This window comes from Balaenoptera acutorostrata, chromosome 15 (genome assembly GCF_949987535.1).
Source record: "Balaenoptera acutorostrata chromosome 15, mBalAcu1.1, whole genome shotgun sequence".
NCBI classification, from domain to species: domain Eukaryota; kingdom Metazoa; phylum Chordata; class Mammalia; order Artiodactyla; family Balaenopteridae; genus Balaenoptera; species Balaenoptera acutorostrata.
The window spans coordinates 64,057,971-64,082,856 of record NC_080078.1 but is presented as its reverse complement, the minus strand read 5'-3'; the positions used below and the strand labels follow the sequence as shown (position 1 = coordinate 64,082,856).

Sequence of the window (24,886 nt, the reverse complement as noted above, 5' to 3'; positions counted from 1 at the left end):
GGAGCTAACCAGCTGACAGTTCCCAGGTTACTTTCTTTGTCTGACATCATGGATTTGTGCTCCACACAGGGATGTATTATTATTCAGCAAAGACTCAGGGGGCCGCTATGCACATTTCTACAGCTCTTTTTCTGCTTAGCTCCCTCCTCTCTCGAACTTGCTCCACAATTTCCAGCTATTGCAGGCTCCCTGGACTTTGATCCAACTTTCCTCAATTTAGAGAGAACCACCATGCTCTGCCTTGAGATCTCCCTCCCTGCTTTGCATTCTCTGGTCTGGCACGTGTCTTCTGGTAGAATGCAGGGGTGATTGAAGGGCTCACCCCATTTGTTTTCCTTCTCTTGGGGATCATAGTTTTGCAAATCTGTTGTCCAATATCTGAAAATAGGTGTCTCATATATTTTTGTCCAGTTTCCTGGTATTTAAGGCCTGAGGATAAATTTGTTTTTTATCACTTCCTCATGATTGGAGGAGAAAGACTTGGGTATGTTCTGGAAATTAATACCATCATACTGGTTTTAGTATTCTCCTGGCCCAGTCTTTTGCATGTTGTGATGGAGACTCTGGCTTCCAGTCTGCCTATTCATTGAGACAAGTAATGCAGGCCAGACAACCCCAGAACATTCCTGAGTGATTACTATGAGACTCTGTGAAGTGAGAGCCCTTTTGCCAAGTGTATCACCCATATGTCCTTGGCATCAGGCCTGTTGGAAGTCCATTCCCGCAAAAGGTAATTTTGTAATCAAAGACTTGTTGATTGAATCATATATGATATTGTCAGAAAATTTTATTGAGCTTCTGTTGTGTGCTATTTACTGCCCTTGTTGGTGAAGCAGCAGTAAAGCACTTAGTCTTGTGATTCCTTGGTTAAGAAATGCTCTATGGGGACTTTCCTGGTGGCACAGTGGTTAAGAATCCGCCTGCCAGTGCAGGGGACATGGGTTCGAGCCCTGGTCCCGGAAGATCCCACATGCTGTGGAACAACTAAGGCCGTGCGCCACAACTACTGAGTCTGCGCTCTAGAGCCCGCGAGCCACAACTACTGAAGCCCGTGCGCCTAGAGCCCATGCTCTGCAGCAAGAGAAGCCACCACAATGAGAAGCCCACCGCAACAAAGAGTAGCCCCCACTCGCCGCCGCAACTAGAGAAAGCCCGCGTGTAGCAGCAAAGACCCAACGCAGCCAAACATAAATAAATAAATAATTAAAAAAAAAAATAGAAATGCTCTATGGGTCAGACCCCGGGGGATCTGAGACCAAGAACTGATGATTGTGACAGATTCATAACCTCTCCTCTGTTCTTTTGCAGCTCAGTAAACGCTCTGCCACTGACCTGTATGGCCGGAATGATGGAAACCTTAAGGTGATCTTTCCTGATGTAGAGATGGAGGATGTCACTAACTCTGGGCTCAGGGTCCAAGCTCAGCCTGGGGACTATGTGCTGGTGAAGGTAAGGGTGTCCTTTTGCACTGTTGACTTGCACTGTGAAGTGGGTGTTGGACTGGATAATTTGGGGGAATGAAATTTTTTCCTGGAGAAATTCTTTAGTAAAATAAAAATCTCTCTCAACCTGACCAATGGAAGGGCACTTGAATTGAATTTTAGACTGCTCCAAACTAGGCTTTCTGTTTTTCTTCTCTCCTGCCCTGAAAGGGTTCTTTCTGGGAATTTGGTGAGGTTGGAATACATAGTGGCAAGTAGTTTCCTGCTGCAGAGAGACCAGGAAGTGTAAGTGATTTTAAGTGAGTTGATAGTTCTCTCTGTCAGAGATCAGCATGCCCTTCAAGGTCTCTAATGCTCCAGGCATCCCTAACTTACATGTGCTCCAGTTTCCTGCATCCCTTCCCTGGACTAACAGGTCTAGTTGAATGGCTGTGGGATTTTCCCTTTCTTCCTCTCCCCGTTTCACTGAGGATATTCCTCCTTTCTTCCCTCGTTCATGAGTTTCTTCCTTCTTCTTTTTCTTCCTACACTACCAGAGGTCTGGTACTGCCATCTTCCTTTTTTTCCTCATGTCCACTTTGCCCCAGAGCCAGAGACTGGCAGGACACGTACTGATGAGGTGGGCAGGAGCAAGACCACTTTTCCAACACTGAGCTTTGAAGCATCTGCACAAGAGCGATGTGGCGAGAGGGTGATGCTTCTGCTGATGTTGTTCAGTGTTGTGTCCTCCACCCTGTTCCTTAGTGCCTTACCCTCTTCTCTGCTTTCTGTCCTTGCTCTTCCGTCACCTCCCTCTGGAGTCATGGGAGCCATGGTTCGTGGTGTGCAGCTGAGGGAGGCTCATTCTCCTGGCATGTAACTTCTGTAGATTGGCCTGGAAATTTTACCAGTGCTCAGAACTTTTCTGTTCTGTCCATCTGACAAAAACAATGATTTTGCAGGTTGGGGACTTGATGATCCCATTCCTTTCTGGCCTTGTCCTGACTGGGGATTGTCTTACTTTCAGCATTACCTAGAGATTTCCTAAATGGAGTTATTCCTACTAGGCAGCAACGTGATTGATCTGGAAACAGTCTCTCATAGGTTTTTCTACTTGTTCATTCTTTCTTTTTGACACTGTCTTGTTTTCTTCTTTGTCTTCTGAATGTTTGCTTCTTTGATTTTCAGTTGCTTTTTCATACCTCTTCCTATTCTCTTTCTACTATAGATAAGGGTTATTTGCAAGATGAGTTTGGTGGTATGGGTTGTAATGTTAGTATGATATTCTTTTGTAAAATGGAAAAATTCCATTTGTCAAGAAAGATAGAAAGGTGATACTTGGGACTCTTTTTTTGTTCCGATACTTATGTTACTTGGGACTCTTTTTTTGTTCCGAAGTGACATAAACCCCACAAGTAAGATTTAGTGAAAGGATCAGAATGGAGAAGATGTGGAACCAGGGGTCTGTTAGATCTTTCTGTCACTTTTCTCATCTTTCTCCACTTAGAGTCCCCGGGCTGTGCTAGAACCATTTCCTCATAAATTTCATTTTCTTGTCTCCCTTTCTTCTATGGTGCTTATTTGGCTAAACTCCAACCTTGGTGAAAGTGATTATCTGCTTACTCTGCAGCTGCACCCTAGCAGCTGAACATTGTTGGGGAAGAGCACACAGTTAATCTCTATTACATAGATTAGGTCAGATGATGGTGATTGAAAACTCAAAATACAGTGGCTTAAATAAGGTAGGAGTTCTCTTTGTCATAAAAATCTAGATATAGAAGGTCCAGGACTGGTGATTGTGATGGCTCCGTGATCACCAAGGGTCTAGGCTCCTTCTGTCTTTTGCTCTGCTGTGTGTGGCCTCCATCCTCAAGGTCACCTTATGATTCAAGATGGCTGTTCCAGCAGCCATGTCCTAGCTAGTAGGAAGCAGGAAGAAGAAAGGTGAAGGGCTTGCCCTCTTCCTTTTAGGACAGTTTGCAGAAGTTGCACGTACTATTTCCACCATGGTAACACACCACGCCAGGCTGCAAAGAAGCTGAGAAGTGTGGTCTTCATTCTGAATGACGATGTGCCCAGTTAAAAATCGGGAGTTCTGAGGAAGAACAGGAGAACTGTTGGGGGACAAATAACAGTCTCTTCGCATAAACCAACTGCACTCAGTTCACATTCATGCCATAAAGCTCAAATGAATGGCGCTGAAATCCTAATCCTACTGTATTTCCCCAGTAATTTCCACTCTCATTCTCCCTAAATCTTCGCTCACTTATCTAAATCCTAGTCTCAGCTGATGTCTTTGCCTCATATTTCATAGAGAAAATCGATACAATTAGGTGAAATCTCATTGTCTCATCCGTGTTTCCACCAGCTCACTCACATCTCCACCTGCCCATGCTATCTGCTCATGTGGGACTGTGTAGGAAGCGTCTGTGTCTTCTGTCACGCTGCTCCTTGTGTTTTTTGCTTCCATCCCTTCACTTCCTCTCCAGATTTGCATTTGTCTCCTTTCTTTCTTGCATCTAAACTTAATGTGGCCAAAATAGAATGAATTCTTCCCACTTTCCCGCAGTTTTCTTCCTTTCAAGCCTCCGTCTCAGCAAATGGCACCACCCAGTGGCTCAAACCCAAGATATAGGAACCATCCTAGACACTTACTTTCCTGGACTCCCCATCAGTAGTTCATCTGTTTCGGCTCTACCTGTGGGATGTATCTTGGACCTGACCGTTTCGCTCCTTCTCTAAGCCGTCATCATTTCTTGGTTGGGAGATTAGAGCAGCCTCCTCACGGGTTTTCTGTTTCTATATTTTGAAAATGAATTATTTATTGAAGCATATCATAAATGTAGAAAATTGCTCACAAGTGTACTACTTGATGAATCATCACAAAGTGACCCTACCCATGTGGATACCACCTGAATTAAGAAACAGAATATTTTCAGAACTCCCCAAACCCCTGTCATGTTCCTACCAGTTACTCTTTTCCCCTGCATCCTAATTTCTAATACCATAGTTCAGTTTTGCTTGTTTTTGATATAAAATTGAATCATACAGTGTATATATGTATATATATATTTAACATCTTTATTGGAGTATAATTGCTCTAATACAGTGTATATTTTTGATGCATGGATATTGTGCAATTCATCCATGATTATATTTATCCATATTATATGAATATACCACAATTTATGTATTGGCCATTTTGGTTGTTTCCAGTTTGGAGCTATTATGAATAGAATTGCTACAACTATGCCTGTGTTTTAGTGCAAATATATATTCATTTCTATAGGGTATATGGTTTGGAATTGCTGTGTAACAGGGTGTATATAATAGAAATAGCCAAAATGGTTGTACCAGTTTACACTCCCACCAACAGTACCTGAGAATTTCAGAGGCTTCATATTCCTGTTTCCGTTCTTGCCCTCCTGTAGTCGTTCTGCCCCATAGCAGTCAGTGTGACCTTTCTAAATTAGATCACCCACTCATCTGCTTAAGCCCAGCAGTGGTTTCTCATTGGAGCCAGCATAAAATGCAGGGTGTCCGTGGCCTTTTATGATCTTCCCCAGCTACCTTTCCAACCTCATGTCCCTGTACTCTTTTTATTCTCTTTCCTCTAGTCTTGGTGACCTCCTTTTTGCCCCTCAGACCTAGTTCCAGTGTCAGGGTCTGTGCACATGCTGTGTTGCTTAGGAGGCTCTTGATTTTTGCCTGGCTGCCTTCTTTTAAACCTTCAAGTTCTCTTAAATGTCACCTCCTTGAGTGGCCCACTGTAGTGCTGAAAGAAGCTTCCCTCTGCCTTGCTTTTTTCACTGTTTACATTAGCTCATTTTATCTTCATAGCACTTTTTAGTGCCTGAAATAATTTTCATTTGTTTGTTTATATATTCTCTGTCTTCTCTTGAAAGCTCCTTTGAGGGTAGGAAAAACATCTGTTTTGTTCTTCTTGATATCTGTAGCACCTAGGACAATTCCTAGAACACAATAAGCACTAAATAAATATTTACTAATGGACTGACTCATTCTTATAGTCAGAAATGAGGCCCCTGGTAATTTTGGGGGTCACATGCTTTCAGCTCTCAATTAGAGAAGAAAGAGAGCCTTTCTCACCAAATATTGGCCATAAATATCTTAAGGAGGAATTTGACTGGTACAGCCTGGATCACAGGTTACCTCTGGGATTAGGAGGGGCAGGGTCTGTGATAGGCAGCTCACACCTGAACCTTATGGTTGTCTCTGGGGAGAAGCCATCTCCCAAGAGAAAAGGGAGAAGTGGCTGTTTGGGAATTACTTATTTTGGACTTCTTAAATTATATGCATTAGCATTGTATCAAACGTCCCTTCCTCCAAGGATTGGGGGCACAGAGGAACCATGCAGTCTCTGCTGGCCTGTTATCTCCATTAGATTCCTTTTGGTGGCCTCTCCTCTGGACGATTCACATTAAGTCCCTGTAGTTCAGTCCTGGTTACCTTGCCTTCTTCTGATTGGTTTTCTTTCAGATCACCTCCGCCAGCTCTCAGACACTTAAAGGACATGTTCTCTGCAGGACCACTCTGAAGGACTCTGCAGCATATTGCTGACCTGAGTGGTTGGCCTCTCATTCCTTCCCAGCAGGAAGAGAGAGATGACTGGTCACTAATGAAAGAGGTAACGAAGCTTTGGAGACAAGCTGCAAATGGTGAAGCAACTTTCTATGAAATGGAAAATGCATTTCTTTGCTCTTTGTGAACAGCTTTTACAGTCATTAAATTTACCTAAACTAAAGTGGTCCCTTTTTATCTACTTTTACTTCATTTTTGCCTTGGTTAATGTCTCTGAGATTTTCCCTGTAGTTTCTGGATTAAGTGTTTCCCAACCCGATTTCTACTGTGGACACCAGAAAATCTCTCTGGTTTTCTCCCATGTACCCTAGGAATTAGAGACTGAAGGGGAGGCGAAGGTGGAGAGAACCATTTGCTTAGCAAAAACTGCTCTAGATCTTTCTAACATTTTGGTTTGATATCATTGACTTAGCTGCCTGTCTCCTCACTTCATTCTCATATTTTACCTGAGAATTTCCCTCATGGACCCCTTTTTTAGCCTGTCAGTTCATTCTTTACCTTCAGGTCTGACAGCACTTGGAGTTTAGAAAGCATCATTACCTTATAGTAGGCTCTGAGGAGTCATTTTTGGCCCATTCACTACCAAGATTATGTCATTCTGTGGGGATCATGAAAAAAAATCCAAAAGATGGTAGTGTAGAATATTTGGAGTCAGAAGGACTTTTGTTGAATTCCCCACTCAATTGCTTCAGAGTTGTGTGAACTTGAGTAGTTACTTTATTATTCTTGTGTGCCTTGATTTTCTCCTGGGACATGGGGATAATAATAAAATGCTTATCTCATATGGAATTCAATGAGATTATACTTGTAAAGAATTTAGCACTGTCTGTGGAACATAGTAAAATCTTTTTTTTTTTAATTTTATTTATTTTATTTATTTATTTTTGGCTGTGTTGGGTCCTCGTTGCTGTGCGTGGGCTTTCTCTAGTTGCAGCGAGCGGGGGCTGCTCTTCGTTGCGGTGCGTGGGCTTGCAGTGGCTTCTCTTGTTGCGGAGCACGGGCTCTAGGCGCACGGGCTTCAGTAGTTGTGGCTCGTGGACTCTAGAGTGCAGGCTCAGTAGTTTTGGTGCACGGGCTTAGTTGCTCTGCGGCACGAGGGATCTTCCCGGACCAGGGCTCGAACCTGTGTCCCATGCATTGGCAGGCGGATTCTTAACCACTGTGCCACCAGGGAAGCCCCCATAGTAAAATCTTAACAAATGAGAGTGATCATTGAAAGATTTTGCTTCTAAAACAGACTGTGTATATTAGGATATGCTGAGGCTTTTATTGTGTGTCTGGCTATGATCTCTTTTTGACCCCTTCCACTGACCTGCATGGCAGCCTTTGGGAATCCCAGGCTAGGAACCTCTTCTTCACCTGTTGGTATGGCTTGAGGGGGTTGATTTCTGCCCTCAAGATCCATCTTCTACTCAAGAAATGTTTGTCATGGCTCTTCATCTCAGTTCTTGATTCAAAATGCGTGAAAAATTCTTTTTTGGAAATTTTATTTTACTTTTTATGAGAAAGTGAAACATACATGTGGTAAATAATTCAAACAATACAGTAGGTATCTGTAATTGGTCAGTTTCCTTCCCATCACTTTTTTCTAATCCCCTAGTTCCTTTGTAAAAAGCCAGCACTTGGGACTTCCCTGGTGGTCCGGTGGTTAAGACTCCGCACTTCCACTGCAGGGGACACGGATTTGATCCTTGGTCAGAACTAAGAGCCCACGTGCTGCGGGATGTGGCCAAAAAAAAAATAAAAAAATAAAAAAATCCAGCACTTTTATCATTTTCTAATATGTCTTTTCAGATATAGTCTCTGTATATATGGTGTTTAGTGTGTGTATTTGTTTCATACAAATGGTTATACACCATGTACACTACTAACGGCTTTATTGAAGTATGTGTAATTGACATACAACTGATATGCACACATTTCAAGTGTATAGTTTGGTAAGTTTTGACCTATGTATATAACCATGTATAAACCATCACCAAATCAAAATAGTGAATATATTCATCACCCCTGAAATTTTTCTCATGTCCCTTTGTAATCCCTCTCGCCTCTGATCCCCCATCCCCAAGCTACCATGGATTTTTCTGTCATGCCTTTTGACATGTTGTGTTTAATACTTCCCAATTTCCCTTTTGATTTTTTTCTTTGACTAATGGGTTATTTAGAACTGGGTTATTTAATTTCTACATGTTTGGGGATTTTCCTGAGATCTTTGTGTTAGATTTCTAATTTAATTACATTGTGGTCAGAGAGCATACTTTGTATGACTTTAATCATTTGAATTTTATTGAGACTTGTTTAATGGCTCAGAGTATGATCTGTCTTTGTAAATGTTCAGTGTACACTGGAGAAGAAGATGTATTCTGCTGTTGTTGGGTGTAGTGTTCTGTAAATGTCAGTCAATTCAGATTAAGCCTATAATATCCTTGCCTACTATCTATCAAGTTCTATCAGCTATTGAGAGAGAGGTATTGAAATTTTTGAAAATAATTATGGATTTGTCTCTTTCCCTCTTGCAGTTCTAACATGTTTTGCTTCATGTATTTTGAAGCTATGTTAATACATGAATAAATATTTAGGATTTTTATGTTCCATTGATAATTGATTCCTTTATCAACATGAAATGACCTTCTTTACCCCTGGTAATATTTTTTGCTTTGAAATCCGCATTGTCTAATGTTACTATAACCCTATATAACCACTTTGACTGATTCCCTCTCCCTTTTTGTTGAGATGTAATTCACCTACCATTAATTTCACCAATTTAAAGTATGCAGTTCAGTGGTTTTTAGTAAATTGATGAGGTTATGCAACCATTACCACTGTCTAATTCCAGAACATTTTCATCTCTCCAAAAATAAACCCCATGCCTGTTAGTGGTCAGTTCTCATTTTCCACTCCCCCCAGCATCCCTTGGCAAACACTACTATCCTTTCTGTCTCTATGGATTTGCCTATTCTGGACATTTTATTAATATATAAATGTAATAATACAATATGTGGCCTTTGTGTCTGGTTTCTTTCACTAAACATAGTGTTTTCAAGGTTCATCCATGTTGTGTAATGTGTTAGTCCTTCATTCCTTTTTTTATTGTTGAATAATGTCAATCAATGGTAATACTCCACATTAATAGAATGTATTGATTACTAATTCAGTCTCCTTACTAGTTATAGATCTGTTTATATTTTCCATTTATTTTTGAGTCAGATTTGGTAGGTTGTGTATTTCTAGCAATTTGTCCATTTCAACCAGGTTATCTAATTTATTGGCATAAATTGTTCATAGTATTATAATCCTTTTTATTTCTTCTGTTTTGCTTGCTTTGGGTTTAGTTTGCTCTTCTTTCTCTAGTGCTTATGGTGGCAGGTAGGTTATTGATTCAAGATCTTTCTTCTTTTTCTTTTAAAAATAGACTTTGTTCTTCTAGAGCGGTTTTAGGTTTACAGCAAAATAACAAGAAAGCACAGAGCATTCCCATATACCTCCTGCCTCGTGCCCATGTACAACCTCTCTCACTATCAACATCCCACACCAGTGTGGTACATTTGTTACAATTGATGAACCTACATTGACTTACCATTATCATCCAAAGTCCATAGTTTACACTAGGGTTCTTGCTTGATGTTATACATTCTGTGGGGTTTTACAAATTTATAGACTTGTATCCATCATTATAGTATCATACTGAATAGTTTCCTTGCTCTAAAATTCTTCTTTTCATTCCTCCCTCCGGCCAACCTCTGGCAATCACTGAATTTTCTACTGTCTCCATAATTTTGCCTTTTCCAGAATGTTATATAGTTGGACTCATACATTATGTGGCCTTTTCAGATTGCCTTCTTTCAGTTAGTAATATGCATTTAAAGTTCCTCCATGTCTTTTCATGGCTTTATAGCTCATTTCTTTTTAGTGCTGAATATTATTCCATTGTATGGATGTACTACACTGGATAAATGTATTTATTCATTCACTTAATGAAGGTCATCTTGGTTGCTTCCAAGTTTTGGCAATTATGAATAAAGCTGCCATAAAACATCTGTGACAAGTATTTGTGTGGACATAAGTTTACAACTCATTTGGGTGAATATCATGGAGCGTGATTGCTGGGTCATATGTTAAGAGTATGTTTAGTTTTATAAAAAACTGCCAAAGTGGCTGCACCATTTTGCATTTTCACCAGCAATGAATGAGAGTTCCTGCCTTATCAACATTTGTTGTTGTCAGTGTTTGGAATTTTAGCCATTCTAATAGATGTGTAGTAGTATCTTGTTATTTTATTTGCAGTTCCCTAATGACATATGTTGAGCATCTTTTCATATGCTTCTTTGCCATCTGTGTCTCTTTGGTAAGATGTCTGTTTAGATCTTTTGTCTGCTTTTTAATCAGGTTGTTAATTTTCTTATTGTTGGATTTTAGGAGTTCTTTGTATATTTTGAACTTCCCTGGCAGTCCAGTGGTTGAAACTCTGCGCTTCCACTGCAGGGGACGTGGGTTTGATCCCTGGTTGGGGAACTAAGATCCGGCATGCCACGCGGCGTGGTGCAAAAAAAAAAAAAAGTTCTTTGTATATTTTATGTAAATTTATTTGTTCAGTTATTTATTTTTGACTGTGTTGGGTCTTTGTTGCTGCGCATGATGGGCTTCCTCTAGCTGGCGGGGTGAGTGGGGGCTATGCTTCATTGTGGTGTGAGGGCTTCTCATTGTGGTGGCTTCTCTTGTTGCAGAGTAGGGCTCTAGGCATGCGGGCTCAGTAGTTGTGGCGTGCAGGCTTCAGTAGTTGTGGCTCACGGGCTCTAGAGCGCAGGCTCAGTAGTTGTGGTGCACGGGCTTAGTTGCTCCGTGGCATGTGGGTTCCTCCCGGATCAGGGCTCAAACCCATGTCGCCTGCATTGGCAGGCAGATTCTTAACCACTGCGCCACCAGGGAAGTCTCTTCTTTGTATATTTTGAATACCAATCCTTTATTAGATATATGCTTTGCAAATATTTTCTACCAGATTGTGCCTGGTCTTTTCATTCTCTTAACTGCATCTTTCACAGAGCCAAAGTTTTTAATTTTAATGAAGTCCAACTTCTTAATGACCTCTTTCTTAGATTGTGCCTTTGGTGTTGTGCCTAAAAAGTAACTGCCAAACTCGAGGTCACCTAGATTTTCTCCTATGTTATCTTCTAGGATTTTTATATTTTTGCTTTTTTTTTTTTTTTTTTTTGCATTTTCTTGGGAGTTATTTTTTATTGAATTTTAATTTACGTAAAATTAAATGCTCATATTTTAAGTGTACATTTTGTTGTGTTTTGACAGTGTATACTTTCGTAACTACCATCCCAATGAAGATATAGAATATTTCCCATCACCCCAAAGTTCCCAGTGCACCTCTCCAGTCAACCCTCCCCCTAAGGCAACTACTGCTCCAATTTCTATTACATTAGCTTAGTTTTGTCAGTTCCAGAAATTCATTTACAGACTATACAGACTATACAATAAGCAACTTTTGTGCCTGGTGTCTTTTGCTCAACATAATGTTTTGAGATATATCCATGTTGTTGTACACATCAGGAGTTCATTCCTTTTTATTACTGATTAATATCTTACTGTATGAAAATATCACAATTTGTATGTCCATTCACCTGCTGGTGGACATTTGAGTTGTTTCAAGTTTTAGGCTTTTATGAATAAAGCTGTGAGGAAAATCCTTGCCCATTTTGGACATATTTTGTATTTCTCATTGGTGAATGACCAGAACTAAAATTGCTGGGTCATAGGGTGGATATATGTCCCAACGCACTATTGTTCTTTTATTCCTGAGAATGAAGTTCACAAAACATTTTTCCTTCTTCTGGCCTCCATCCCATTACAAAAAGTTCATATTAATATCCAAAAATAAGTGATACATATTTAGTGCTCACTATGTGCTAGGACCAGGGATAAGCTTTCTGCGTGCATTACCTCATTTAATCTTTTTATTTTATTTTATTTTCACACACACACTGTATTTTATTTTTACAAGAGATAAATAAACTGACACCAAACATTGTAAATGGATGACCACAACAAAAGCAACAATGATTGCAATTACCAAACACGAAACACACTCATACAATGTCATAATATTGACATTCAGTCCAGTAATCCTCCTCTGTAACAGCTCCTTTACTTTGCAGTGAAAATTGATTTTGTATATTTTTTGCCTCTGAGTCCTTGTGGGATTTTTTTTTTTTTTATTCAAACAGAAAGTCACAAAAATTATAATCATCCTCATCGGTTCACTCAGTCCCATGTAATTAATTTTTTTTTCTTGATCTTTTGTTAGCACTTTTGTGAATTCATCAGTTATCCGTTAGAGTTCTGAAAATGCTTATTCATTCAGTTCAGCAGTATAGTCAGTTACCAGAAACCTGTACTTGTCAGAGTCTTTTCCATGAATTCCTTGAAGATGAAACCCTTTTATAGGAACATTTTTGCGAAAGCATCAGAGTACACCCACAACTGTCTGTAAATGACAAAAGACTTAAAAATGACCACGGTTAAAGATTTGATGAAAGTTCATAATAATGCAATTGACAAGGAAATTTAGTTATTTCTGAGATATACATTTTAAAGTAATAACTAGAATTATGACTTATAACATTATACCAGAACATATAAGATTTTTAGAAATTTCATGTAGTATCTGAAACATTTATATTAACATATTTCCATACAAATGACCCAAAGAAAGTTTAGTATTAGTTGGTTTTTTTTATTTGTTTTTTTATACTGCAGGTGCTTATTAGTCATCAGTTTTATATACATCAGTGTATACATGTCAATCCCAATCGCCCAATTCAGCACACCACCATCCCCACCCCACCCTGCGGCTTTCCCCCCTTGGTGTCCATACGTTTGTTCTCTACATCTGTATCTCAACTTCTGCCCTGCAAACCGGTTCATCTGTACCATTTTTCTAGGGTTCCACATACATGTGTTAATATACGATATTTGTTTTTCTCTTTCTGACTTACTTCACTCTGTATGACAGTCTCTAGATCCATCCACGTCTCAACAAATGACTCAATTTCATTCCTTTTTATGGCTGAGTAATATTCCATTGTATATATGTACCACATCTTCTTTATCCATTTGTCTGTCGACTGGCATTTAGGTTGCTTCCATGACCTGGCTATGGTAAATAGTGCTGCAATGAACATTGGGGTGCATGTGTCTTTTTGAATTATGTTTTTCTCAGGGTATATGCCCAGTAGTGGGATTGCTGGGTTGAATGGTAGTTCTATTTTTAGTTTTTTAAGGAACCTCCATACTGTTCTCCATAGTGGCTGTACCAATTTACAGTCCCACCAACAGTGCAAGAGAGTCCCCTTTTCTCCACACCCTCTCCAGCATTTATTGTTTGTAGATTTTTTGATGATGGCCGTCCTGACCAGTGTGAGGTGATACCTCGTTGTAGTTTTGATTTGCATTTCTCTAATGATTAGTGATGTTGAGCATCCTTTCATGTGTTTGTTGGCAGTCTGTATATCTCCTTTGGAGAAATGTCTATTTAGGTCTTCTGCCCATTTTTGGATTGGGGTGTTTGTTTTTTTGATATTGAGCTGCATGAGCTGCTTGTATATTTTGGAGATTAATCCTTTGTCAGTTGCTTCGTTTGCAAATATTTTCTCCCATTCTGAGGGTTGTCTTTTTGTATTGTTTCTGGTTTCCTTTGCTGTGCAAAAGCTTTTAAGTTTCATTAGGTCCCATTTGTTTATTTTTGTTTTTATTTCCATTTCTCTAGGAGGTGGGTCAAAAAGGATCTTGCTGTGATTTATGTCATAGAGTGTTCTGCCTATGTTTTCCTCTAAGAGTTTTATCGTGTCTGGCCTTACATTTAGATCTTTAATCCATTTTGAGTTTATTTTTGTGTATGAAAAACTCCCGTTCTTTTAACTGTTTTCAGAAAGCAAGTTCTCTTTTCAGTTTTCTCTGAGTGTAGGGTTAGATAGATGGGAAGAAGGGGAAATTTGAGTCAGGGTGTCAGAGAATGAGAGGCTCCAATAGTCACAAGGTGACAGTGTGGATAAGTTAGGCATATGTAGTGGGGGTGTTTCCAATCTCAGGGTTAGGACTTATGTGGTAACTAAAGGAGCAGTACGCAATGAATCTGCCTAGGAAAGAGTGGGGAGACCAGAGGGAGCTGGTGGGACAGCCCAGAACAGACTCTGATGCCAGGGCCCACTGGCCTTGATTTCTTACTCTGAAGACTGAAGTGCAGAGTGAGCTTTAGTGTGAAAGGAAAATGTTTATATTTCTTTTTCTTACCGATTTAGGCACTTGAACCTTGGCCTTGTTTAGTGAATTTGAGATTACTCCTGGTGGAATATTCCATTGATTTAAATTTTCTGAAATAAAGAAGGAGCATCTTATGATATGAGTTGAAAGAAACAATGACTAGGCTGGGTTGTTTTAGCCACAGTCAGCTAGAGGATATCTTTGGGCAGTGAATGGCTCTAGGAGAGATCTCTCCCCTGCTCATTCAACGGAGGGATTTGAGTTAAGACATAGTCTCTCCCAGTCTTTTGTGTGTGTGAGGGTGAGTTCTCAAGGACCCTAGAACTAACTGGAAATCTGATGGACATTATATGTGTGGAGAATTGATACCAAGAGATATGCTGGCATGTCTGCCCTCCCTACCTTAAGAAAACAGAAGAATTAAGCCCTGCTATTTTGATTTCATTTGCAATACATTAAACCCCCTAGAGTTCATCATAAATATGTACAGATGGCATTTTGCATCATATCTCTTGATGGTTATAAGGGTTATGAACTCAGACTCTTGAATTTCTCAAACCGCAGTATCTATGTGACTAGGTGACTTGGTTCCTGTTTCCTCTAAGTGTCATGATGCTGTTCTTCTGAAAACACCTAGTGGGCTGAATTTCATTTGGACATGTAGAAGGGACATTTTGATTTGTTTTTCATGTTTTGCCATCTCAAGATGCTGAAATCCCTATCTAAAAACAAAAAAGTGCTTTTCAATCACAGTGATCAGATGATACTCTGCTCACTGCCGTGTCACATTCTGGAGTGTGGTTTCCCATCTTTGTACCTTTCTTGTGACACTGACTCTTGTAGGTGTTTACATCATTAGTTCCACATACCAACAACGGCAAGCAGTAATTTCTTCAGAACCACAGGTATCACATTTTGCACCTCGTCCATCTGAAAGAGATGGATGGAGCATTTTTGTTAGTATATCTGCTAGTCCCCCAGCTAGTCTTCACATCAGGGAAAGTGGTCTTGGGTGCCTCTGTACATATGGGCTTTTTTCCTGGTGGAAGAAGTCTGGTACTCGACAAGGCTACGATGCCAAGTGGATCTTAATCTATCTCTCAGGCCTGTAATTCTTTGGGGATTTTCAAAGGCCCTTCAGTAGGTTTTGATGCCTTGGGTGGCTCCTTTACCAGTGTTTTTTGGGCTCCTATTATGTTGCAGACATTGCTGTAGGCACAGTGGTACAGCCACGTGCCCTCAGGCCAAATGTGAATTCAGTATTTTGGGGAGGATGGATAGTGCCTCCTTTGGATCCATTCTGAGTCCCTCCCTGATCTGGTCCTCCTTGCTGGTGCTATGTTTACCTCCCTTCTTTTGCATTCCCCTCAAGAGGCCGACATGTCCATGCGACCTACCCTTTGCACATCCTATTCCCTCTACCTGGTACACACTTTTGCCCTCTGGTAAACTGCTCCTTCTTCAGGGCCGAGTTCAGGCATCATTTTCTCAGTGAACCCACAGTCTGCCTTCCATTTCATGCTTCCTCCACTCTGTCTTCTTCATGCTCAATTGACAGCTATTTGCATGAGTGTCTGTGTTCCCTGTCAGGTGGGTAGTTACATGAGGTCAGGGTTCATGCCTTCTGTGATCCTTCCCTGGCACAGAGCTTGGCCTAACACATAGCTGCCCGGTACAGATAAGATGAAGCAACCCCAGGCTTACACCGACTCCCAGAGTCTACCTCTCACGTGACTCCCCACTGTCTCACGGCTGACATATGGGACATAGACATAAGGTTGTTCACCTCTGGGTGCCCATTGTGTGCCTCCATCCAGTGTGTGGTTACCAGACTCTTAATGATGTGGCTTATTTATTTATGGTTTTAACCTGTTCCTGTCCTCCTGCTTAAACTAGAGGGTCCCTCCTGGAGTCTGGGACCTCATCACCGTTTCATGTTACAGATTTAGGGCTGGGCGCGTAGTGATGCTCACTAAATGTTTGTTGAATGGAAGTATGAACGTGTGGGAGATCAAATGCCTTAAATGCAGAGGTGGTTGGGGAACCTTCTGTAAGTTTCCTTATCTCTTTCTGGAGCCTGGTCCCTGGGTCCCACCCTCGCGCTCCCCACTTCCCTACCTCCCAGGTCTCCTCTGGGGCTTCATGTGCTTGCTCTGTAGAACAAGGACTGAAAACCTCTGATGGGAAGTGTGAGGCTATGGGAGGCTGGATATCCTCCTGTGAGCCAAGGCAAAATTAGAATCTAGATCATCTTTTCTTCCTTCCAGTGGACCCCCAAGACTTCTTGGTGTATGAGAATCACCCAACACTAAAAAAGCACAGATTCTAGGCCTTCCTTTAGGTCACTGACTGAACGTGGCACTCCAGTAATGAGCTTGGGGAACCAAGTTTTAAGAGCTTCCCAGAGAGAATCTATAGGTTTGGAGCCTGCAGTCCTGCTCCACATTGTGCCTGTGATCTAGTCTGTGTGACCTTTTCCTTTGCAGAGTCCCCGTTTCACTGAGTGCCTGGCTTTAAAATAATTTCTCCCCATTATAGATAAATGTTTTGAAAATCAAATCGACTTACAGCCTCAGCGGGTGTCACTCTGTATTGAGAGCTGTCAGGAAACAAAATACAAGGAAAAATTATTTTTAAATAAAAATTATTAACCAGTTCTAAAGTAGAGTTTAGGTATTAGTTCAGTTGCTTCTTTTTTTTTTTTTCTTTTTTAAAAATTTTATTTATTTATTTTTGGCTGCGTTGGGTCTTTGTTGCTATGTGTGGGCTTTCTCTAGCTGCGGCGAGTGGGGGCTACTCTTTGTTGCAGTGCGCAGGCTTCTCATTGTGGTGGCTTCTCTTGTGGAGCACAGGCTCTAGGCGCGCAGGCTTCAGTAGTTGTGGCATGCGGGCTCAGTAGTTGTGGCACATGGGCTCTAGAGTGCAGGCTCAGTAGTTGTGGCGCACGGGCTTGGTTGCTCCACGGCTTGTGGGATCTTTGCAGACCAGGGATCAAACCCGTGTCCCCTGAATTTGGCAGGCAGATTCTTAACCACTGCGCCACCAGGGAAGTCCCAGTTCAGTTGCTTCTTAAAGTCACTTATAAAATTTATTTTTTATTTAAAAAAATTTTATTTTTATTTTTTAACATCTTTATTGGAGTATAGTTGCTTTACAATGTTGTGTTAATTTCTGCTGTATAACAAAGTGAATCAGCTATATGTATACATATATCCCCATATCCCCTTAAAATGTTAAATACAGAGGAGAAAGAGCAAATTTAAGGTGAATAAGAGCACGTGAGTAAAACTTCCTTCTGATTTCCCTGTAATCATCCAAGTATTTCCCAAGGACCTTCTCCATTACTCTTCACATGTGATTTGAATTGTGTTTTTGACATTGCTTCCTGTGCTGACGAATGTTGAGGGGTTTGTAGTTATAGACAGTACCTCTCAATCTTGATGTCCGCTATCAATTTGTCTTTTGAAATCTTGCATGCATGGGAGATGATTAAATCCTGCATTAATATAAAACAAACATGAGTTAAAAAAATACCTTCGCCAGGCTACTCAGCAAACATGTCATATTGTGATATGACCAACAAGGTCACAGGTGAGGCCTGGAGTGGAGATGACCGGGTCTCAGGGGACCACCTGTTTATTCTCCCCTCAAGGCTGAGCCTACCAGCCTGGTTGGTCTCCTCCTCCTAGGGACACCCAGGCACTGTGGTCCCCAGGGTTTTGGTACTAGTTCCCCCTACAGAACACTCTTCTTTCCATGTGCCCTCTGCTCCTACTAGTTCCTTCTCACAGCTCAGTCGTGATTTGTTATTCAGCACTCACTGTATGCCCAGTGGCAAACTTCTCACCATCCTTTTCCATGTCAACCCAGCAGGTGGCGTGGATTTTGTCTCTTGACAGGTGGTTGTAGACTATTTTGGTGATCTTTGCACCTAGGTTATTCATTTGTTGTAAAGAAGTCATCATTTAGAGTGTGGAGAGGAAGAAGGACTGCAGGATGTTGCATTGCGAGATATCCACGCATTGCTTGGTTCTTTTATTTAAATATTTATTGATCCTGTAGTATTCATCGGTCACCTTGCTGGGTGTTGGTACAGCTGATATGACCACACAGGCACTAATTCCAGACATTTCCCTTTATCTCATTTCCTTTCTCAGAAGGACAGTGGGGCATATAACACAGAAACACATTTTCTGTTACTCCTCATCCAGTTTAAAGCCCGTTTCTCTCTATGCTCTTGGGGCAGATAGTTCTGCACTTGATGATTTTGGGAGACTCTGGTAAGGAAACATTGTACATTGCTGAAATAGAGCCTGACACATAGAGAGGACTTAAGGTTAGTATTTTGTTGTAACTACTGCCTTCTACCACTTTTCGGGCGGGGGGCAAGTGAATACCTCATAAACTCACTCCCTTGCACATGCTTAGATAAACTCACTCCTTGCACATGCTTATATAAACATGCTTAGATAAACTCACTCCCTTGCACATGCTTTGACTATTGGTAAGTTGCTTCTCTCACTTTGGTCACCTGTAAAATGGGAATAAGAAGCTCTACCTCTCAGTGCTGTTGTGAGGACGAAATGACATCACGTAAAGACACCTGGCTTTGTACCTGGCACATAGGAGACACTCAGAAAACATTTGTCCTCCTGTGCCCCTGCTTCCTCCTTTTCCCCAGTGTAAGCAAGGACCAACTTATATGACCATTAAGGGAAAACATGTATCCCATAGCATTTCCTCATATTTATCTACGGAAAAATGTTCCAGAACCTACTTGTATTTCTACCTTCTCACACTTAGAGGTTGATAGACTAGACTTAAGCAAAGAGGAGAGTGGAGGGGCCATGTGGGTAAGGCTTACCTTGACAGAGCTCTGCTTGGCACTTTTAGTGATGATTTCCTTGAGCATTTCTCGGGACAAAATTACAACAGTGTTGACATTTATAGGATCTGGAGGAAGGAGACTTCCAGGCACAGGGGATGTATTTTGGTTAAAGTGGGTCTAGAGAGAGAACAAGAGAAAAATCCCTGTTATCATGTGAGACTACCATCAATTTCAGTGTCTTTGGAGGCCTGGCTCTGATGTTGAGGAGTGAGGTGGCCCCGTGTGAGCACCCCAGTGGATGAGCATGAAGACAAAGGGCAGTTGACCTCCCAGCCTCCATGTTGCAGGACTGTGGGGGAGTGGCAGGGTTTGTGGAGACGGAGAGAGGAGCCCCTTAGAGAGGAGGAAGCACTGCTCTCTCCAGCTGATTAGCCCTGAAGCAGAGCGGCTCGGTCTCCCAGACCTCTGATTTTCCAAGAGAAGCCACACATCTTCGTTTTTCAGGTGAATTCCTCCGTTTAAGTAGTGCTTCAAGTAACATGTGTGTGTATGCATGTTTGTACGTAACTCACAGTTCTCCCAACCTTAGAATGACTTTCTTCTCAAGCAAGCTCAAGGCTCATCTTATCTGTGGAATTCTGGCCTCCATTGAATAATTCCTCTTCCTTTCATACACATTTTGCTCTCTGTTTATAAAACACAAACCCCACATGGCAGGAAAAGTTCAGAGAAGTATGGAGAAGGGAAAAGAGATCTGAGTGACGGCACTGGTATTTCTCCTTTTTTTTTTTTTTTTTTTGCATAAACCTAATGTAATTTTTATTTTGCTTTTGAAAAATTTAACAGTACCTTCATAAGCATTTTTGTACACCATTACATTTTTTGAAAATTTTCTAATCTCATGCTTGACTCAGATATTTCCTTTTTGTTCTTTTCTAGTTTTTTTTTCTTTCCCCATCATTAATATCTGTATTTCTTTGTACTTAAATATATCTATACTCAGGATGTTTAGTACAGTTGGATTCACAGAAGTGCGTCCAAAACCTTGCCTCTCCTCATGGTCTAGATTTGCATTCCCTGGGCGGTTGAGATGGGTGGGTGGGTGAGTCGACACTTTCTGTTTTCTTTTTTTTTTTTTTTTTAATTTATTTATTTTATTTTTGGCTGTGTTGGGTCTTCGTTGCTGCGAGCGGGGACTACTCTTTGTTGCGGTGCGCGGGCTTCTCATTGCGGTGGCTTCTCTTGTTGCGGAGCACGGGCTGTAGGTGCTCAGGCTTCTGTAGTTGTGGCACGCGGGCTCAGTAGTTGCGGCTCACAGGCTTAGTTGCTCCATGGCATGTGGGATCTTCCTGGACCACGGCTCGAACCCGTGTCCCCTGCATTGGCAGGCGGCTTCTCAACCACTGTGCCACCAGGGAAGCCCACTTTCTGTTTTCTTACGTATTGTCTGTTGAGTGTCTAGACCTGTGCTGGGCATGTCCTACTGGTCAAGAAATGGTTGTCATCGTTGTAATTCCTCACAGGGATTGTACACTAGACTTAATGGAAGTGAATACATGGCCGGCCCCTATGGCAGGCTTTTAGTTGTTATGGTTGAAGCCTGGGAGATTCACCCCGTGGTGCCAGTGTCATGCCTTGGTCATAGTTGGCACTCAGCATTGAGTGACCAATACTAGAGCGGGGATCTGAGGGAGAGGGTATGGGGTCCCTTTGGACAGGGTGTTCGGGGACGGCCTCCATGTCAAGTGACATTTTGTATCAGATGTGTGTGATATGAAGGATCCAAATGGGTGCAGGAGGATTGGAAAGTACACAGTGTCTCAGGCAGGCAAGAGCATGAATGCAGGCCTGGGGGATTTTAAGCATGGTTGTTACATGATTTGCTCAGCCCCCTTTCCTTTCCCTAATTGCCCCAGGAATGAGGCTTGAATGGTGTCAGTAGCCTGCTGTGGTGCTCATCTGTATTCAGGATTTTCCAGTCTCTAGCCCAGGCTCCTTCTCACTTATTATCTCATTTAATGGCTCCCCAAATTCTAGAGCCTATTCTCTGGGCCTCAGGTTTTTCCTATAATTTAGAGAAGGCCCAGTCATCTGTTAGGTTCCTACTACTCGATGTTTTGTGATTTTGTACGTCCTGTCATGATCATGCTGTGGTATTCCCACAGCTTTACAGTGCAAGAGTGTGGGAGAGGGAGGTGATTTTGACTGATGGGATGGTTAATGCCTGAAGTGGGGGAGTGGGCGCTGGGGTGGGGATTGGGCTGTGTCCCTGCCTTCAGGCTCAGCATTTTGCTGCAGGGCCCTCCCCAACTTCACTGTTCTCATACTGTGAACCTCAGCTACAGTTTCAGTTGCCAAAGGTCCCATTTTGGAATTGGCTGGAATGTTAGATGCATAGAACAAATGACATTGACCTTTTCCAGAGGGCAGAACCTAGGCAGAACCTATACATGATGATAAGCAGAAGACAAAACCCAACTGTCCTGGGTCTTATTTTTCTTGGACATTTGAGGGAAATGGAATCATCTTTTAGGTGAAATTTGTGACACCTGTTGGTGGATGAACTTTGATTTCAGTGCATCCATTGATTCTTTGGACCCAGAGAATGAACCCAACTCCAGAGGTGGGGAAGGGGCACATCAGGGATGCAACCTCTGACGGCCCTTGGGACCTCCCAGTTCTTTGTGTCTCTCTCCTTTAACTTTAGGAGGTGGGGCAGCCTTTGAATTCTGCTAATCCAGTATCCGTGGGAAGGTGTTTCATGCAGGTGTGCTTTATCAGGCTGGGCACAAGGACAGTGCTTGTTCCCAAGCTCTAAGTGATTTGACCTGCTGACTCTTGAAGGAGAGGGCCCTTTCAAGGTTGGCCAAGGCTTGGCTGGGATCACAGTTGCAGGTCATAAAGCAGGGACGAATTCTTAATGACCTCTGTGTGAAGAGGTCTTAATAGGCCCGGCTGAGCCACAGTTGTCTTGGTTGGCATCAGGATTATGACCTTTCATAGGTGTTTCTTTAGTGACGTACACACACGGGTGTACATATTTATATGTTTATCTGCGTATATGCTTGTCCACGTCATCAAGTCCCCTGGAACTCGTCAGTCATTTGTGGCTTTCCTTCCTCAGTTTCCTTCTCTGGTGTAATCAGTCTCAGATCTTCGCCAGTCATGGGAATTCACAGGGACCTCCTGTAGGGAACTTATATCCCTGAACACTCTTCAGTTGCTTGTGAAATTTGGGTTAATTTTCATTTCTTAGGGTACATGTCTTTCATGAGATTTTCAGTGGGCTTTGTGATTTGTCAAGTGTGAAAAATTAGTGTTTCAGGTGGAGGCAGAATTTCTGTCCACAGGCTTTGGGGCCAGACAGACCTGGGTGTGAATCCTGGCTAAGCTACCTACTCTCGTGTGGCCTTGGGCTGTTATCCAACTTTTTTTGTGCCTTAATTTCCTCATCCACAAAGTAGGGATACTATTGTACCTATCATAAGGTTGCCATGTGGATTAAATGAGATGAAATATGTCAAACAGTTAGCACCATGCTTGGCATATGTGAGTATTCCATAATTTATCATCATCATCATCACGTAATTTTGCATCAGTTTTTTTCAGATTTTTTTTGCCCACCTTTCTCTCAGATTTTATACCATTTTCCTAGATTTTGGCAACTATTTACACCTTGTTTGCTACAAGAAAATATGGATTTGGGGGTTATGTTTTTTTACCAAAAAAAGAATGGATGCTTTTACCAGAATGAAGGCAGGTGTAGAGACATTGTAATGTCACTGAAGTTTTTTCTTTTCAGTGGGAGGATAGAGTTTTCTTCACACATCCTACTACAAATATACATGTGACTATATCTTAATCACGAATGCATGAGCCGTTTCCAAAGTCTAAGTATTTAAGACATGTTGTTGGCTGTCTTTGTTTTGGCTGTCTTCCTTCCTCACCCAGTTGCCACACAGATGTCAGTCAGTGTGTTAGGCCTGTGGTCTCTGCTTTGTTAAGTCAAAGCTGAATACGTCTATGCCTAGAGGAGCTTTTCATTCGTTCCCAGAGGGGCTACAAGTTGTTTTTTCTGCTTCCCCTCTGAGCTACTTTACCATCCACGGGCTACACTTTGCTGCTAGTGGGCATCCTCTTTTGGAAGTGCAACAAGTTGGCTCCATGTATACCTACAGGTGCTGCTACGGTGGCATTTGCATATGGAATCAGCCAGCTTGGGTTTTACATGGGGGAGAGCTAACTTTGCCTGAGATGGGGAGAGGGACATGTCATGGAAATCACCCTGAAATATAAGGTGCGGCCACAACCACCAAGCCCCTATTAATGAGCACTCAGAAAATGCTTTCCATCCTTACAATGACCTGTCAATATCAGCAGCAGCAGCACGGTACCATCACCCACATCCCCATTTAGAGATGAAGAAACTCTAAATGGGGCTCAGAGAAGCCGTTATTCCTCTACAAAAATGGCAGGGCTGGGATTCTAGTACAGATGTGCCTGAAGCCAAAGCCTTCACCTAAGACATGCCACTCGTCTTCTTGTGCCACTGGTCTGTGACATTCTTGAGGGCTGGGGCATGTCTTACTCGTCTTGTACATCACTGTCTCCACCCAGCGTGCAGTAAATGTTGAACAAATGAATGAATGAATGATCCGACTTCTCAGAGCCTCAGTTTCTCTCCCTGACTGTCAAATAGGCTAACAGTTCCTTGCCTGCTTCTCCTATGTGGGGATTATGGAAATCAGGTAACACAGTGGCTCTGAGTGTGTGAAGTGACAGCAGTACATGAGGCAAGGAGCTCCTGTCATCCTCAGCCCTCCTTTCTCCTGTCTCCACCCCTTTTCAGAATGGCCTTGGACAGAGATATGGGCTCCCTTGTTTGATCGGTTTGGATGGCTCAGGGATGAATCTCCTGACTTCTCATGATATAACAGACATTGGAGTTTTTCCTAAAGCTAGCTCTGGGGGTCTGTATCTTTGTAGTTCTGGCTCAATCTCTTTTCTCTTAAAAAATGTATGACATAATTCAGATCACATAACTCTCTTGCTTAATATTCATCAGTGATTCACCTTTGCACACAGAATAACACCTTTATTTTTGGCCCTGGCCTGTGAGGTTCTGTGTGGTTTGACTCCTGCCTGCCTCTCTAACCTCATTCTCCAACATTCCTTGTTAATCTCTTCAGCTGCACTGGCTTTCTTTTAGTTTCTTGGATATACCCAGCTTGTTCCCACCTCAGGACCTTCGCACATTCTGTTCCCATTGTCTGGATTCATTTTCTCCACATTTTGCCTAACTCACTCATCCCGCAGGGCTCAGCTCAAATATCATCTGCTTTTTTTTTTTTTTTTTTTTAATTTTTTTTTATAGCTACTTTATTTATTTATTTATTTATTTTTGGCTGTGTTGGGTCTTCGGTTCGTGCGAGGGCTTTCTCTAGTTGCGGCAAGTGGGGGCCACTCTTCATCGCGGTGCGGGGACCGCTCTTCATCGCGGTGCGCGGGCCTTTCACTATCGCGGCCCCTCCCGTTGCGGGGCACAGGCTCCAGACGCGCAGGCTCAGTAGTTGTGGCTCACGGGCCCAGCTGCTCCGTGGCATGTGGGATCTTCCCAGACCAGGGCTCGAACCCGTGTCCCCTGCATTAGCAGGCAGATTCTCAACCACTGTGCCACCAGGGAAGCCCATATCATCTGCTTTGAGAAGCCTTCCCTGGCACCTCATCTAAATCAGGCTGCCCCTGAATTAGTCTCTTTCCCAGTGCCCCCTTG

The 24,886-nt window shown here is 42.1% G+C and overlaps 1 protein-coding gene across 1 annotated transcript in view; it reads left to right on the top strand.

The window, feature by feature from the left end:
* CDK5RAP1 (CDK5 regulatory subunit associated protein 1) overlaps positions 1-6,187 on the top strand; it is a 36,187-nt gene extending 30,000 nt beyond the window's left edge. The window contains 2 exon segments of the mRNA XM_028169329.2: positions 1,309-1,449; positions 5,919-6,187. Coding sequence (XP_028025130.2) covers positions 1,309-1,449; positions 5,919-5,999 — 222 coding nt within the window. The 3' untranslated portion in view covers positions 6,000-6,187.
* Positions 6,188-24,886: the final 18,699 nt, after the last annotated feature.